At 51.5% G+C, this 18,061-nt stretch overlaps 1 protein-coding gene across 1 annotated transcript in view; it reads right to left on the bottom strand.

Annotated features, from left to right (window-relative positions):
- Positions 1-12,560: 12,560 nt before the first annotated feature.
- The window catches only part of ENTPD4 (ectonucleoside triphosphate diphosphohydrolase 4), a 10,519-nt gene continuing 5,018 nt past the window's right edge, over positions 12,561-18,061 (bottom strand). The window contains exons 8-12 of the mRNA XM_010007160.1: positions 16,925-17,091; positions 15,948-16,272; positions 13,971-14,056; positions 13,600-13,761; positions 12,561-12,786 (exon numbers count right to left, since the gene is read on the bottom strand). Of these exons, the coding sequence (XP_010005462.1) occupies positions 12,561-12,786; positions 13,600-13,761; positions 13,971-14,056; positions 15,948-16,272; positions 16,925-17,091 (966 nt within the window). The remainder of the gene's footprint in view (positions 12,787-13,599; positions 13,762-13,970; positions 14,057-15,947; positions 16,273-16,924; positions 17,092-18,061) is intronic.

Genomic DNA, 18,061 nt, shown 5'->3' with positions numbered 1-18,061 from the left:
CCCAGCACCTCCCCACCATCCCCCCAGCACGTCCCCACCATTCCCCCAGCACCTTCCCATCCCTCCCAGCACCTTCCCACATCTCCCCCACTCCCTCCAGCACCTCCCCACCCCTCCACTCTACAAACACAGCAGCTCACACCAAAACCCACCTTTAAAAACCACCCAGGCTGCAGCAAGAATTACCCCTGGAGGACCCACCAGATCCTAAAAAAAAATTAAAGAAATCAGCTCTTCATTAAAAAAACACCCCAAAAAACCAGACCTGGGCTGTGTCAGAACATCCAGAGCATCTGTGGTGCCAGCAGTGAGACAGGAACACTGCTCTGAGCAAGCTGGGACAGTTCTTCTACCCACAAGTAGCACCTCCATCAATTCAAATTCAAATTAAGAAAGCAATTAAACATGATTCTGAGGCCACTCGAGAACTCCCAGAAGCTTTTCACCCAGGGAAGAGGTTGGGTTTTTAAAAACAGCCTCATTTCTCCCCTCATTGAGGCTTTTCCTGCACCCCAACAATTCCACTCACTCCTGTTTCCTGAAAGGGTGACAAGGACAAGAAAAAACCAGTGGCCTTCAAACCTCTGCCCCTTGCAATGGTGTTTCCTGCCCCAGGTTTTGACAGCAACAGGTTCTGAGGTGTCAGCATCTCCCAAAGAACAGGGACTTTTTCACCAGCTTTGACCTGGGAGATTTAAATCTGAGTTCCCTGGGGGTTTCAAACAGGCACAGAAGGAAGGACAGGTATTCCCAGAGGCTGCTTTTGAAGGGATATTCCCATTTTTTCCCCAATATATCCATATTTTAAAGGACTTTTCAGCAAGCACAGGGATGCTGCCTCCAGCCTGTTCTTCCAGGTTAGTCCTTTCACATCCACCCAACTAATTCTTTTGAACAGTTCAAGTGCTTAATCCCTATTTTTGGATACATTTCCAGGAATGTGACACCAAGCCCTACCAGAACGTGTCTCTCAGCAGATTTCTCCCTGTTCCCAGGCTTTTCAGCACTTCCTAAACACAATTCCCCCCCCCCAGAAAGGGCTCCCTGCTTCCTGCCCAGAGCACAACTCCATGACCTCCAGCCCAACCCCAGGAAGAGCAGCACTTCTTCCCAGTGCCCAACTGGTGTGTTGAGCTTCCCCAGTCTCTGATGGAAGGGATATTGCCCTGAATTGAGGACCAACATTGGAGGAGACTCCCAAGGTGCTGGAAAAACCCAGGAAGCTACTTTGGGAGGGGGGATGCAGCCCTGAATCCTTTCAGCAAGGTCATGGCTCTTCACTGACCAAACTGACACCACCAGAGAAGTTCTGCCCCTGGTTACAACCTGGGCTGCTGGGAGGTGTCCCTGCCCACGCAGGGGGTTGGATCTGGATGAGCTTTAAGGTCTTTTCCAACCCAAAATAGTCCATGAGTCTATAATATCAACACCAAAGGTTCTGTTTTAGCCCTGGAGAAGAAACATACTGATGATCCTGGCCCAGGTTGCCCAGGGAAGCTGTGGCTGCCCCATCCCTGGGGGTGTTGAAGGGCAGGTTGGATGGGGCTTGGAGCAGCCTGGGCTGCTGGGAGGTGTCCCTGCCCATGCAGGGGGTTGGAACTGGATGAGCTTTAAGGTCCCTTCCAACCCAAACCATCCCATGATTCTATGATGATTACAAGTGACTAGAAGTTGTTCAGCACAGTCTGTTGCTGTTTCAGAAGCTCTGGACATAGAGAAGTCTAGCCCAGAATGGAGGGTCCAGATCCTCACCTAGAGGAGGTTACCCCAATTGATAATATTGTTTGGGACAAAAAAAATACATTCCCACAAGTTCACAAGGTCATGGGATGGGTTGGGTTGGAAGGGATCTGAGAGATCATCCAGATCCAACCCCCTGCATGGGCAGGGACACCTCCCACCAGCCCAGGCTGCTCCAAGCCCCATCCAACCTGCCCTTCAACACCCCCAGGGATGGGGCAGCCACAGCTTCCCTGGGCAACCTGTTCCACTGAAATGCTGCAAACTGTGCCCAGCACCAGGGCCACCAGCACAGCACCACCCAGCAGGTGAGGCCAACCTGGCTGGACTCAGCTCGTTGGGTCTTGGGGACATCAGGAGAAAAAAAACCCACCTCCCAGCAGCAGCTCCAGAGAGCAGAGCTATTTCAGAATGGCAGGAATCTGGGAGCAGTTTGGCCAGAGGAAGGAATGTGTGAGGATCTGCTGAGCAGAGCATGGAGAAACATCACAGCCTGCAGGAGGAACTTTGCCCAGGGCCCAGGTCGGGTGAGGATACAAGCAGCAAATGCCATGGAGGATTCCAGCTGGTGGAAGAGCTTCCTGGCTGCTGCAGGAGAAACATTCCACAAGAATGCAGCAAAGCTCTTCCCAGATCACCAGCCTGGATTGCTGGGAATTTGCTGCCCCCTTCATTTGGTAGCTGGTTAAGGCCAAAAGAAAAGCAACGAGGAAAAAAGAAGCAGAAAAACTCTCCAAGTTGTTGCTCTGCCTCAGGCAGGTGGTTTCACCTGCATCTTCAGCCTGGAGAAGAGAAGGCTCCAGGGAGACCTTAGAGCAGCTTCCAGGGCCTGAAGGGGCTCCAGGAAAGCTGGGGAGGGGCTTGGGACAAGGGCAGGGAGGGATGGGATGAGGGGGATGGATGAAAACTGGGAGAGGGAGGTAGAGGTTGGAGATGAGGAGGGAATTCTTTGGTGTGAGGGTGGTGAGAGCCTGGCCCAGGTTGCCCAGGGAAGCTGTGGCTGCCCCATCCCTGGGGGTGTTGAAGGGCAGGTTGGATGGGGCTTGGAGCAACCTAGGCTGGTGGGAGGTGTCCCTGCCCATGCAGGGGGTGGGATCTGGATGAGCTTTCAGGTCCCTTCCCACCCAACCCATTCCATGATCTTTGTTTCAAAATCCTCAACAGGCTTTTCTACCACCAATCTCTGAAGGCAGCCCAACTTCTGGCATCCAAAGCATCCTATTCAGCTTGCTGACATCACTTCATTACTTGTCAGGAGGGGCTGGATTTCATGATGCCACAGAGAAACTCCACATGAATCTGCAGGACCCACCACTGCTGAGCTGACCCCATCCAGCTGGGAGCTCTTTTTTACTCTCTGCTAGTTTGAACTTGAAGGCAGTTCTGCTTCAGCCTCCAGCCCTGACCCTAGGACATCTGGATCTTACCCCAGGCTATCCATGGGATGCCTTGGGAACAGCAGGTAGGATTTAAGCAGGCAGCAGCAGCATCTCCTCAGTTGTGTGGGGCCCACCAAGTGGTGCTGTGCTGAGGAACTATCCCCCACACCATGAATCTTTGAACACAAACCACTTGTACAAGTCCCAGCTACCACTGAACCTCTCCCAGCCACCACTGAACCTCTCCCAGCCACCACTGAACCTCTCCCAGCCACCACTTCAGCTCCACATCCCTCACCTACATATTTTCCCTTCTGCCTGCAGGACACACCTTTCCACATGGACAAGTCCAGACTGGTTTTGACCAAGTCATCAGTCATGGTCCATGCTCCCAGAAATGAGGCACACACACTGTTAGGTTCTGTAATCTCTCTTCTCCAATTTGCAGTTCTTTTCAGAAGGGAAGGCTCATTGACTCCCCACACCCTCTGTTTGCACCCTGGAGACTCTCTGGAGCCACAGGTTGACTTGACCTTTCCAAAATTGACCAAGCAGCCACACTGAGCTCCTAAAAGCTGTTCCACACAGAGATGATCCAGGTGATAAGTCCAGAACTGGAGGGCCTGGCTGCCCTGCTGGGGTGTGAATGACACGTGGCAGTTTTCACAGCAATTGGCCCTGATGGGCAGTTCCTGCTGTGATTGGGAAGCAAGATCTTGCTTTCCAGCTGTCAGGAGGGCTGGGACACCAGCAGCTCTGGAGAAGTGTGCCAACATAGCCCTCAAAAGAAGGCAGATGTGTTAAATCCCTCCTGGGATTGCTAGGATTTCCACAGCAGGAGCTTGGCAGTGGCTGAACTGACCTCCCAGACCCCAATCCCTGCCCTTGGGTCACTGCTGAAGGGGCTGTCAGACTGGGTGGCTTCCACCCAGGAAGGGCCCCATGCAGGACCCAGCTTGGCTGTAGCCACAGCTGGAAGAAGGAGAACCATTTGCTAAGAGAAATCTCAACAGGATTCCAAGTTCTCCTCCTCTGCATGTGCACCAGCCCCCTGCCATGCAGACCACGAGCACCCCACAGCTTCCTTCTCATCACCCACTTGATTTGCCACACTTGGCAGAGTCACCCCCCTCAGAGCTGCAGGTCTCAGCCCTGCCATTCCCAGCAGGTGACTGCTCTGCAGGAACACTCCAAAGCCAGAGCTCTGCTGCAAACCAGAACCTCAGCAACATGTGAGGAGCAGCACAGCTCAGGCCAGGAGAGGAGAGCTGGGGAGGGACCTGGGACAAGGGCAGGGAGGGATGGGATGAGGGGGATGGATGGAAACTGGGAGAGGGAGATGGATGTTGGAGGAGGGAATTCTTTGTTGTGAGGGTGGTGAGAGCCTGGCCCAGGTTGCCCAGGGAAGCTGTGGCTGCCCCATCCCTGGGGGTGTTGAAGGGCAGGTTGGATGGGGCTTGGAGCAGCCTGGGCTGGTGGGAGGTGTCCCTGCCCATGCAGGGGGTTGGATCTAGATGATCTTGAAGGTCCCTTCCAACCCATTCCATGCCTCTATGATCTGTGACTGACCCATGTCCCCCAGCTCTGGTTGAGGCACCATCCAGAGGGTGACACCCCCACCCACTCACAAGGCTCTGAGCAGGCAAAGGGCTCACACACCAAGGGGGGTGAAAACCTGAAGCCCAGTGAAATACCTGCAGAGACACTTCTGCAGCAGCCACAGGGGCTCAGAGATGCTGCTTGTTCCTCAGCCAGGAGCAGCTGCTCCTGCTCAGCCCCAGGCAGTGTGGCCAGCAGAGCAGCTCCTGCACCTTCCTCCTATTTCTCTCCTTAACCTTTCACAGAAGGGGTGGGGAGAGGCCACCAAGTCCTGAAATGTCCCAACTGGGATGTGAACTTCCCATTTCCCTAGACTGAGGCAGCTTCCAAAGCAGGATACTTGGCAAGCACTTCTCATTCTCTATCTGTAAGAGCAATTACTCCCAGACCCTGCCTGTCTCTGAGCACTGATCCAAGGAGGCAGCTGCTGAAAGGCAACTTCCCCCCAGGAATCTCCTGACAACACCCAGGTGGCCTGACCAGCAACACCAGCAGCTTAACTCTGCTTACAGACTGGTTTGGGTGGGATGGGAACTGAAAGCTCATCCAGCTCCAACCCCCTGCATGGGCAGGGACACCTCCCACCAGCCCAGGTTGCTCCAAGCCCCATCCAACCTGCCCTTCAACACCCCCAGGGATGGGGCAGCCACAGCTTCCCTGGGCAACCTGGGCCAGGCTCTCACCACCCTCACAACAAAGAATTCCCTCCTCATCTCCAACCTCCATCTCCCTCTCCCAGTTTTCATCCATCCCCCTCATCCCATCCCTCCCTGCCCTTGTCCCAAGTCCCTCCCCAGCTTTCCTGGAGCCCCTTCAGGCACTGGAAGCTGCTCTAAGGTCTCCCTGGAGCCTTCTCTTCTCCAGGCTCAACACCCCAACTCTCCCAGCCTGGCTCCAGAGCAGAGCTGCTCCAGCCCTGGGATCATCTTCATGACCCCTCTGTGCAGCTCAGCCACCAGAGAGATGAGCATAAAAGGCTCTAAACAAAGTTCTGCTCCTAAAAAAGGTGAAGAGTGAGGTTCCTAGAAAGGAAAAGTTGGAACAACCCAGCTTCACCCATCCCAGGCAGTGCCAACACCGTGGGGAAGCAGTGGGAGCTGATCCCACCTGTGAGCTGAAATGATCCACACACTAGATACTTGGGAATGAGCTGCACTTTTACCTCTTCTCCTAAGGCCAGAGGTCCTGGCAGTTTACCCTCCCCTCCCACTAGAGGGCAAGAGTCCCCCTCCTACCAGCAAGGTCCAGGGTCAAGAGGCTGAGAAGGGATTTCCAGCCCTGGAAAACCCTGAGCAGACAGAACTGGCCTCCCATCCAGGCTGTAGGGATTCATCCTGCTGTGGCTGGAAAGCTCTGCCCAGGAGAAAGGGAGAAGAGGGGAGAAACTAGACAGAATAAAGCCTTTTGGTTGTGAAAGGGGGGGATGCTCAAGAACAGGGTCCTGGTCTCTCTTCCTCCCAGGCAAATGCAGCAAATCCCTCCTCAGCCTTACAAGGCATGAAGGAAACATCTGGTTGAACATCTTTGGTGCTGATTCACTGTGACAGGCCAAGGAACATGCCCTGACAAGGACAATCTCTGCTCCTCTGCAGCAATTCCATTAGTTCCAGGACAGAGACTCCAGCTGCTGAGGGTGCAGAGGGGCTCCCTGCAAGGGCAGGACCTGGGGTCCAGGAGGGAAGAGCTGGGAAGGAGATGGATTAAACCCCCTTCTGTCTGATCCCACCATTTCATTCACACCCTTCATGTCTGTGTGGTCAGCAAGGTGCTTAGGATACCCAGCTTTCAAGGCAGGTGATGCCCTAAGTTGTCCCAGATGTCCTGGTTTGAGCCAGGATGAAGCCACTGCCTGCCAAAACTCAGCCATGGCATCCCAGAGTGCCCACCTACCAGGGAACAACCTGGCATTGCTGGAATCCTGTTTGCAAGTCACCACTGGAGCTACAAGCACAGAACTGCTGGGCAAGTGCCACACATACAAGAGGTTGGAAGAGAAAACATCTGCAATCTCTGGGTTCACCTTCTGCCCTTCTCTGCACATGATCTGTAGCAGGGAACATGGAGCTGTGAACTTCCAGGACTCTGGAAAGTGTTTGGAGTTCAGGAAAACCTGGACAACACATCTGGGAGTTCACTGCATTCGTGTTGCCTGGTACCAGGGTGCTGAGCACCCCCTTCTGAGGGCTAAAAACTGGGAGAGGGAGATGGAGGTTGGAGATGAGGAGGGAATTCTTTGGTGTGAGGGTGGTGAGAGCCTGGCCCAGGTTGGGCAGGGAAGCTGTGGCTGCCCCATCCCTGGGGGTGTTGAAGGGCAGGTTGGATGGGGCTTGGAGCAGCCTGGGCTGGTGGGAGGTGTCCCTGCCCATGCAGGGGGTTGGATCTGGATGAGCTTTCAGGTCCCTTCCCACCCAAACCATCCCATGATTCTAAGATCAGGACTCTGAAAACATGTATCTCCAGCAGTGCAAAGCACCCACCAGCCAGGAGGACACCACCAACCCAGTCCCAAGCCACTTCCCAGCATCACTTCCTACCAACCCAAAGACCTCCAGACCCAAGCAGGGGAGGAAGTCACTGTCATCCTCCCATTCTTGACTAGGGAGGGTGACCTGAAAAACACCTGCCAGGACCAAGCCCCCTGAACACTGCCCAGAGAGAAGGACACAACAAGTCCTCACCAGGCTCATTTTGGCTCTCAATGAGCTTCATGCCTTATTTAGTAGCAACAATGGCAGAAACAATGGGACAAGCCAGAACAAGGTGCCCCTGCTCAGCTATCCAGTCACCACTATTGACTGTCCCCTTCACTAAGTGGCTGCAGGGACAGAAAACCCTTTTGTTTCCACAAGCTGCTCCCCAGGGCTGGTGTTCCTGGAGGAACCATGTGCTTCCTCCCTTCTCCACACTCTCCATCACACTCAGCCCCTCTCCTGAGCAGCCTTTTGTCTCTTCTTCCACGAGGGGTCAAGTTTGGGCCTTTCCTGCTTTAGCCATTTCCCCCCCACACCAACAAAAAGGAAGAGTGATGCATTTAAGAGGCCATGAAGCCAAAAAGCTTCAGGATCACTCCCTGGCCATTTCAGGTCCCTGGGAAAGGTCAAAGAGCAGTGCCCTTCCCTCCCCTCTCTGCTCTCCTGCATGTCTTCCCTGGCCTTAATGGACCTGGACAAAGGACAAGGTGATTAGGAGAAGCAGAAGAGAGAAAACCAAACATGTTAATGCAGAAAGAAACCCAAACACATCAACATTACCAATGTGGCTGGGAATCTGAGCCCAGGAGCAGGTGCTGAGGGACAACAGGGATTGCTCAGGCTCTCCAAGGAGTCATGGTTCCCTGCTGGGGTCAGTGCAGTTGCTTTGGAGCAGGTTTGTCCAGGGGTGGGATGGAAAAGCTTCACCTGGAGCTGCAAGAAGAAGAATGAGGCTTCTCAGGAGAACTTCATCTGCCAGAGCTCCATCCTGCAAACCCTGGAGGGGGTGAGGAGGAGAAAGGGAGACCAAAAACCCCACCACACACACTAAGTCTAATGATGGGGTCACTACAGGCAGATTTTCCAAGAAGCTGAGACCTGGCTGTGCAAACACAGGATAGTTCAAGCACCAAAAAGCACAGGAGGCTTGTAAATCCAGGGTCTGGCACTTGGCTGATTGCTTGGGGGAAAAAACAAATCAGTGTCTCCTCCCTGGGCCTTGTGGGCTTTAAGCTCTTAAAGCAATTCAAGGTCCCCAGGGACCTGTCAGGCTCACAGAGAGGAGCAGGCAGGGAGCTCACCCAAAGCTGGCACAGGATGGGCTCCAAAAGTCTCTTCTCTTCCCCAAGGCAAAGGCCAATCAACCTCTGAAATGTAAGAAGCTGCTGAAACCCCTCTCAACACACTCAGAGAACCACTAAGGCTTTTCCAGACTTGGAAGATCATCAAGCCCAGACTCAGGTCTCATCTTCTCCTCAAGCAACACCAGCCCAGCCCAGGGCTGCTGCCAAATCCAACCCAAACCCCCCCAGTTTTAGGCTTCATTTTCTACTGAAGTTCCTCTCTAGAAACCACTCTGCACACTTTGCTCCTTCCCAACCCAACATCACAAACTCACCCCAAGCTGGCACAGAATGGGCCTCATGCAAAGCCAGAGGCTCCAAAAGTCTCTTCTCTTCCCAAAGGACAATCAACCTTTGAAGTCTAAAAAGCTGCTCTCAACACACTCTAAAAATCCCTCTCAACACACTCACAGAAACTCCAAGGCTGGAGAAGACCCTGAAGAGCATCAAGCCCAGACTCAGGTCTCATCAAGCCCAGTCACTTCTCAAGCAACACCAACCCAGCCCAGGTGCCAAATCAATCCAACCCCCCCAGTTTTAGGCTTCATTTTCTACTGGAGTTGCTCACTAGAAACCACTCTGCACACTTTGCTCCCCTCCCAACCCAACATGACAAACTCACCCCAAGCTGGCACAGGATGGGCCTCATGCAGACAAAGCCAGAAGCTCCAAGTCATAGGTGCTCTACTCTCCCCAAAGGCACAGAGTCAAGACCATCAACCTTTTCAGACCTAAAAATCAGCTGAAATCCACTCACTTCTCTCCAAGCAACCCCAGGGCTGCTGCCAACTGCATCCAAAGCCACCAGTTGGCTTTGGGCTTCTTTTTCCAGTTCAGCTCCTCCACAACATCCCACCACTCTTCTACTGCACCTTCCTGTGGTTCCACAGCCACAAACATCCCACCCCTTCTCCAGCAGGACCCCAAAAAACTTGATTTGGAAGCTCAAATACCTCAGAGAAGCAGAAATGTTGCCAAAAGCACCAGGTGAGAGCACAGCACCACCTGGTCCTCCTCAGCATTCTCTTCTCCCAGCCCTTATAGGTTCTTGCCTCTAATCAGTGAGATGGTTTTCTCCTGTGCACTTTTAGGACACTTAATTAATTCAGCTGCTTCTGTGTGAGATGAAGGGACTTAACTCCCACCTTGCTGGAAGGAAACTGGGTCCCAGTGCTGCTTTTGCCCAGTGCTCAGCTCCCAAAAAGCTCACAGGATGTTCCACATCTCCATGGATGGAACAGTTGAGGGGCAAAGGTTCAATCAGCCCCTTCTTCATAATTCTTAGATCAACATGACACCAGTCAAAACATAAAGCAGCAGGAGAAAAGGAAACCAAGTGCCCAGGGAGATAAGAGGCAACTGCTTTTAGCTTTGGAGATAAGTGTTCACCTCCATGTCACCCTCAAGCACCTCAACACCTGCTCAACTTATCCATTTACCACCTGATCCCTGAATGAAGGGGGAAAATTCATACAAACCAGGCCCCTCTGCACTATTTTGTATAAGTTACAAGAGCTTGTTTAACTTTCTTAGCCACAGACTTGTTTGAATTTGGTTCTTCACCCATTTTCATCATGAACAGGAGCTGCTCCCCACAACCCATCTCTGCTGCCAGAACCTTCTGGGAGGAAATGGGCTGGTGGGTCATCTTTCTTCTGCCCTTCCTGAACTAAAGCACCAGGAAAAAGCAGGAAAATAGGGCTAAGATCCTGGAGGAGACAAAATAATCAATGGGAAATAAAGACAGTGTACAGTTCAGAGCAGCCAGGGGATGAGGAAACTTCCTGCCCAGTTATGCCCCATTTTCCTGATCACTTTCTCACCCTCATCTTCTCCTCCCTCATGTTCCACACACCCCACTTGGTATCTTCACTCCCCAGCCTGTGCTTTTAAGGAAATGGGTGGAAATTCTCCAGCACAAGCTCAGTCTGTGCCCATGATCCCCCAAAACTTGTACCTGTCTGTCCCTAGTGCCACCACCAGGTCTTCTACCAACATCTTCTCCAACCCACCCACTTCCTTGTGCTCAGTCCATCCTACAAGATAAAAACAGCAACGTTGAAATCTTGTGGGGATCCTCAGAGAACTGGTTTTCCTTTCCAAAATGTTTATACCACCCTAGGGAAGGCCAGAACAGGTTTCTTTGCACAACTGTCCATCATTTCATATCAATCAACTCCAGGTTAACTGGCCATCAATTAATCCAAATTAATTCCTGCTTCTTTTAAGACTCAATTTTGAAGCTAAAAGCAGATTTTTTGGGCATTGTTACAGGTTAAGAACTTCACTAAGAGATAAAACAGCAGCATCTAAAAGGAAACCCTTGCAGGTTTGAAACATTCTTCCCACAACTTGATGCTTTTATGATCTTCCTGTGTTTCTTACTGGCATTTTTTGTGTTGGTTGGGGTGGGTTTTTTTCTTGCTTCCTGCATTTGAGACATTATCTCTTCTGCTAAGAGGTGCCTGGATGATAATTCCTCTCCACTTCTCCCCTCACATGAGCTCTTGTCTTGTCTGCTTTATCTCAACATGCAATTAGAGGCCCTGCTCTAATTGCCAGGGGAAGCACAGGCTCTGCCAGTGTCACTTGCCTGATAATTCCTTATCAGCCTCCAAGTACAACCAGTTTGGAGCTCAGTTCCAGACATCACAAGTCAGAGGTTCATTATCTCATCACTCACTCAGATGCTGCTCCAAAAATTGCCCAGTGCCAAAAAGACTCAGCTGGTGAAGGGCTGAGATCAGTGGGGTAGGAGAATTAATAACATGAAAAATAGAAATAAAAATCAATGTTTACAAAGGAAGAAGCTGTTTCTTACTCCTGAACATCCAGTTAGAGACCCCACATGTCACCACTTAACCCAGTTAACTCCCCCAGTCACCCACCAGACTCTGGATGGAAGGAGCAGGATGTTTAGCACCTAAATTTAGTTCAAACCTACATTTCCTACCCAAAGGCAAAAGCAAGCTTATCAAAATGAAACCATCCAAACTAGTTAGACTTTTAAACTAAAACTGCACCTTCAGGATGACAGAAATGGGATCCATGTGTCTGCTCCTCCAAGAGGATCTAGTTTTCCAGCATGTTCACACCTACTAGAAGAGGAGCAAGTCCTCCCAGTTGGATCCAGTGCCAAGTGCTACTGTGCAATAAAATACCCACACACCAAAGGTTCATATAAATCCCACTTTTAATCATGGACAAATTGACTCTCAAGTAAAATCAACAGTTTTAAATAAAATATAAATTAAAGCAGAGGACTCAAAAACAGAGACACTGTGCATGGCTACTCTAGCAGGAACAAAGGCCTATTCCAGTTCTCTGGAGCTCCAGGGAGATCTGAATGACCATAAACCAGAAACAAAGGATTAAAAAGTAGCAACTTTTGCCACCAGGAGGATAGAGATTCCAAGACAAAAGGGGAAAATTCACAAATAAAACTGATTCAAGCAGTTCTATGGAAGCACAGCATTGGGTGCAATAGATTTTCCTTCTCCAGCACAGAATTTATCCCAGATGATTAACTCAGATTAAGCTCCTAAGAGGTTGTTTCCTCACTGCTTTTGAAAACCCTGCACTTCTTTTTCTTTGAAGAGACTCAGAATTTGAGAATTCAAGTGATAGCAACCCTGGAATCTGGAAAAGGAAATGAAAACCAGTCCTCACTCATCCTAGCTGACAGAATTCCACCATCTCACCCAAAGGATGAGACCTCACACTCATTCTTCTTGCCACACACAGCTTAAGCTGCTGCTGCTCACTTACTGATGAGCCTTTGCTCACTCCATGACACACAAAAGTGCAAGATTTTAAAGAAAAGTCATTTTTTTGGCTGATTTTGTCTAATGAGACTAAGCCAAGTTGACCCCATTTTCCTGTGACTCCCAGCCCAGCTGCAGGACACCCTCCAAGCCACCTTCTGCAACACTTTCAAGGGACAAAAAGGAGGAACCCTGAGGCAAAAATGGCTTTGCTTTTTTTTTTGAGGTGCAAGTCCACTAAAAGCTCCCCAGCACAGCATCTCATCAGGGTCCTGGGATCTTCTGTGGGGGGAGACCTTCCTCAATCCAGAGGGAAGCAGAGGAGCTGTTGCGGAGCATCCGCCTGTGGATCCTCCTGAGCCTCAGCAGGTAGAGCAGGATGGAGAGCAGCACGACCAGGAAACACACTGAGAACAAGTAGTGGTTGTAAACAAAGGAGAAGCTCCTCCAATGGGAGTGACTTGCCCGGAAGTTTTCTTGTTGGATGTCTCTGAAAAGAAAATCAGAGGGATGAGAGGCAGCAGCTGCAAACCCAACCTGGCCTGCAAATTATCTGAGGGCAGGAGACACAGCCCAGTTTGGCTGAGCAGTTTTATGAAGCCTGACTTGAGGTACCTGAGATGTTGACTCAGGTTTTATATAATGCTCCAGAAACGACTTGATGTCTCCCCCTGCCTGTCAGCTGCATAGCTAGCACCATTCCTGAGTTCTCCCTCTTTGCTCTGCTCTGATGAAGCCCCATCTGGAAAAGTGGGTCTAGTTCTGGGCTCCCCAGTTCCTCAAGGCCAAGGAGCTGCTGGAGAGAGTCCAGCCCAGGGACACAGAGATGCCCAGGGGCTGGAGCATCTGGCTGTGAGGAAAGGCTGGGAGAGCTGGGGCTGCTCAGCTGGAGAAGAGGAGCCTGAGGGGGGATCTCCTCAGTGCTGATCAATATCTCCAGGGGGTGGCAGGAGGGGGGACCAGACTCTGCTCAGGGGTGTCCAGGGCCAGGACAAGGGGCCATGGGCACAAACTGGAGCCCAGGAGGTTTGAGCTGAAGAGGAGAAAATCCTTCTTGGATGTGAGGGTGGCAGAGCCCTGGGCCAGGCTGCCCAGGGAGGCTGTGGAGTCTCCATCCCTGGAGACCTTCCAGCCCCTCCTGGATGTGTTCCTGTGGGATCTGCTCTAGGGGATCCTGCTCTAGCAGAGGGTTGGACTGGCTGATCTCCAGAGCTCCCTTCCAACCCTGTGATTCTTCCCTTGATCAAACCTCAGACTTCCCACCCAAACCCTCTTCCCACAGGTTTGAGTGAAGAACTGGTACCTTAAAGGTAAAAACCTGGTCCTGTAGAGGATGGCTCCCAGGGTCCACTGCACCTCTTTGTCATAAACCTGCAGAGCTGTTTTCAAATTGCTGTAACTCACAGGAAAAGAGAAGCCACTGTGAAATACTTCATACATCCAGGCAGACTTGAAGCACTGGTACCTACAGAAAGAGTGGCATCAAGTCAGGCCAGCAGGATGGAGAGTCTCAGAGGACTGAGGAGCACAAGCAGACAATTATCAGTGTTTTCTTATGGCTGGTGGAATATTTCAGGTTATATTCACACTTTGAATGATTGCTATGGATCATTTGGATGTAACCTCTCCCTGACAACTGTACATGAAGGGATTTGCTGGACAAAAACCACTCACTTCAGCCTGTGGAGATCAGCATGTGAGGCATAAAGGCCACGGTCAAAACGTTCCCGTAGCACAGACCACTTAGTGGCACAATAATCCTGCAAGGGAAATAAAAAAGAGGAGATTTCAACATGGCTTCTGCCTTGAGAAGGAAAAAAAGGTCCCTAATTCAGATGCTCTGCAATTGCAGAAAGGTAGAAACTCAAAAAAGTTACTTCCCTTGTAGTCTGAACAAGTCACATCACTCATTTCATGCTGTTTTCTGCCACATCCATAGTTAATATTTGTGGTTCAATTAATATCCAGTAGCATTTAAACTCTTTGGCCATGTTCTTGGAGATGAAAAATATATCACAGACCCAGCAGATCACATTTTTAGGCCAGATTCCTCTACTTTATATTGTACCTTTACCTTAAGGTGTCCCCAACAGATTGACCCTGTTGTTTATACCTGGGAAACTGATACAAAATGTATGAAGAAAAAGGGATCCTTCTTGAAATAATTAAGAGCTTCCTAAAGATGAGGGATGGGAAGAGGGATTTCCCCAGGACCAACAGCTCTGCTGGAACTTGAGCACCATGAATCCCACTCCCTCTGCAGTCAGGTTTATTGTTGTGCCTTAAAACCAGGGTTCCCAAAGAGAACCCCCCCAGGCACAAGGGCTCCCAAAGAGAACCCCCCCCAGGCACAAGGGTTCCCAAAGAGAACCCCCCCAGGCACAAGGGCTCCCAAAGAGAACCCCCCCCAGGCACAAGGGTTCCCACAGAGAACCCCCCCAGGCACAAGGGCTCCCAAAGAGAACCCCCCCCAGGCACAAGGGTTCCCAAAGAGAACCCCCCCAGGCACAAGGGCTCCTACAGAGAACCCCCCCAGGCACAAGGGCTCCTACAGAGAACCCTCCCAGGCACAAGGGCTCCTAAATGAAGCCCCAACAACAACAATTCCAAAAAAGAAACCCCAATGAGGAAAACCCAGAGACAATTCCCTGCAGGGTAAAAGATTTGGGATCTTTCCAGGAGGAGTCCTGGAAGCTTTACAGCCCAAAGTGCTTCTGAAGAGCAGTTGTGTGGGATCAGAGCAGGTTTGTCACCTGGAGCTCCTTTACCTGGGCAGCTTTAGTGAACTTGGCAGCCCTGTAATCCCCCCCCATGCGCAGCACGTCCTCTGTGCAGTAGTAGAACTCTGAGAAGCCATAAAATTCACTGTTCTGGAAGTGCAGGGCAGGCTGGTAAACCCCATTGAGGGATGTTTGGGTTTCATTGGTCTTGTTCATGAAGGGTTGGATGATCTCCCGACACAGCTGGAAGTCTCCTGTGCCCCGCAGGTAGAGGGTCTGGCCACTCTGCTGGATCTGGTCCTCAGCATCCAGGGGCAGGCAGGGGTCCAGGCAGGGGGAATCCAGAGTCAGGCCAGTCTGTGTGCCCAGCAGTCTGGGTGAAAGAAGTGACACCTGAATCAGCAACACTTCAGTAAAGATAGTCAAGTCAGGGGTTACTGCACAAAACCCATGTCTCCAACAGACCCGTCAAGTGTGGCTGGGAAGTCAAGGGAGGTTCTGCTGCCCCTCTGCTCTGCCCTGGTGAGGCCCCATCTGGAAAATTGTGTCTAGTTCTGGTTATTGTTGCGCCTTAAAACCAGGGTTCCTAAAGAGAACCCCCCCCAGGCACAAGGGCTCCTACAGAGAACCCCCCCAGGCACAAGGGCTCCTACAGAGAACCCTCCCAGGCACAAGGGCTCCTACAGAGAACCCCCCCAGGCACAAGGGCTCCTACAGAGAACCCTCCCAGGCACAAGGGCTCCTAAATGAAGCCCCAACAACAACAATTCCAAAAAAGAAACCCCAATGAGGAAAACCCAGAGACAATTCCCTGCAGGGTAAAAGATTTGGGATCTTTCCAGGAGGAGTCCTGGAAGCTTTACAGCCCAAAGTGCTTCTGAAGAGCAGTTGTGTGGGATCAGAGCAGGTTTGTCACCTGGAGCTCCTTTACCTGGGCAGCTTTAGTGAACTTGGCAGCCCTGTAATCCCCCCCCATGCGCAGCACGTCCTCTGTGCAGTAGTAGAACTCTGAGAAGCCATAAAATTCACTGTTCTGGAAGTGCAGGGCAGGCTGGTAAACCCCATTGAGGGATGTTTGGGTTTCATTGGTCTTGTTCATGAAGGGTTGGATGATCTCCCGACACAGCTGGAAGTCTCCTGTGCCCCGCAGGTAGAGGGTCTGGCCACTCTGCTGGATCTGGTCCTCAGCATCCAGGGGCAGGCAGGGGTCCAGGCAGGGGGAATCCAGAGTCAGGCCAGTCTGTGTGCCCAGCAGTCTGGGTGAAAGAAGTGACACCTGAATCAGCAACACTTCAGTAAAGATAGTCAAGTCAGGGGTTACTGCACAAAACCCATGTCTCCAACAGACCCGTCAAGTGTGGCTGGGAAGTCAAGGGAGGTTCTGCTGCCCCTCTGCTCTGCCCTGGTGAGGCCCCATCTGGAAAATTGTGTCTAGTTCTGGGCTCCCCAGTTCCTCAAGGACAAGGAGCTGCTGGAGAGAGTCCAGCCCAGGGCTCTTCTGCTTTAAAAATAAGGAGGAAAGGCTTGAGAGAGGAAAGTCTGGGAGAGCTGGGGCTGCTCAGCTGGAGAAGAGGAGCCTGAGGGGGGATCTCCTCAGTGCTGATCAATATCTCCAGGGGGTGGCAGGAGGGGGGACCAGACTCTGCTCAGGGGTGTCCAGGGCCAGGACAAGGGGCCATGGGCACAAACTGGAGCCCAGGAGGTTTGACCTGAAGAGGAGAAAATCCTTCTTGGCTGTGAGGGTGGCAGAGCCCTGGGCCAGGCTGCCCAGGGAGGCTGTGGAGTCTCCATCCCTGGAGACCTTCCAGCCCCTCCTGGATGTGTTCCTGTGGGATCTGCTCTAGCAGGGGATTGGACTGGCTGATCTCCAGAGCTCCCTTCTCAGTGGGCATGACAGCAGGCAGGTACCTGTTTTTCAGCACTGTGCTGGAGAACAAGCTGTCCTCATATCTCTGACGTGCTGCATTTCCTCCAAAGCCAAGGAAGGTTGCAACATAGACCCTGTACACGTGCTCAGTTTGGTGGGCATCACAGCCCAGGTTGAACTCTGCAAGTAAGTTTTTGGCTACTTCCTCCTGCAGGAACACAAAAGCCAAGATGAAATATAAACAATATGCAGCAGAACCTAAGCAAGACATGAGGAGGGAATTCTTTGGTGTGAGGGTGGTGAGAGCCTGGCCCAGGTTGCCCAGGGAAGCTGTGGCTGCCCCATCCCTGGGGGTGTTGAAGGGCAGGTTGGATGGGGCTTGGAGCAGCCTGGGCTGGTGGGAGGTGTCCCTGCCCATGCAGGGGATTGGATCTAGATGATCTTTAAGGTCCTTTCCAATCTAAGCCATTCCAGGATTCTAAAGGGGAATTCTTGGCACAACTGGGTGCCCCTGACAACTTCCTTTTTAATTCACATTTTGCTTTTCACAAGCCCATGTTACCTTCTACTTCACAGCCCACTGACTGCAGAGAACTGAACCACCACTACAGATACTCAAGAAACTGCTACTGTAGATGCTGAAGGATCTTTCAGCATGAAAAAGTAGGTGCTGAGGCTACTCACGTCAATTTGTGACCAGTGCCCAGACTGGGTGGGGATTGATGATCTGCTTCTTTGTTTTCCAGTCTGGAGCTCTCAAGCCTTTCAAGGGCCTCTCACCTCTCCTCACACTCCCCCCATCAGTCACCTGCAGCAGCTCTGCAGATGTTGAAGAGCTGTGCAGCACCAGCACTTCACCCACAACATGCCCAGAAACACAGCAGGAGGTTTCATGGCTTCCAACTGCCTCTAAATGAAAACCAATTGTGACCCTGCAAGTGTCACAGTCACTTGTTTGACTCTTGTCATCCTCTCTGGAAACCTGGAGAGGTTCCATGACCAGAACACCTATTTTGTAACAGGTTATTTTCAGATAAAGCCATAAAACAATGATCAATGTCAGCAACTCCTCCTGCTTCCAGATCCTGCCTGACTGGTGCAATCTGCTCTCAATCCCATCTTTTTGTTTAACAGCCCCAACTGTTTCTTCCACCATCTGTCTGAAAGGCAGAGCAGTT

The sequence above is a fragment of the Chaetura pelagica genome, unplaced genomic scaffold, assembly GCF_000747805.2.
Source record: "Chaetura pelagica isolate M959 unplaced genomic scaffold, ChaPel_1.0 scaffold731, whole genome shotgun sequence".
Classification (NCBI taxonomy): Eukaryota; Metazoa; Chordata; class Aves; order Apodiformes; family Apodidae; genus Chaetura; species Chaetura pelagica.
The sequence above is the reverse complement of the archived record's forward strand: the minus strand, read 5'-3'. Positions and strand labels throughout refer to the sequence as shown.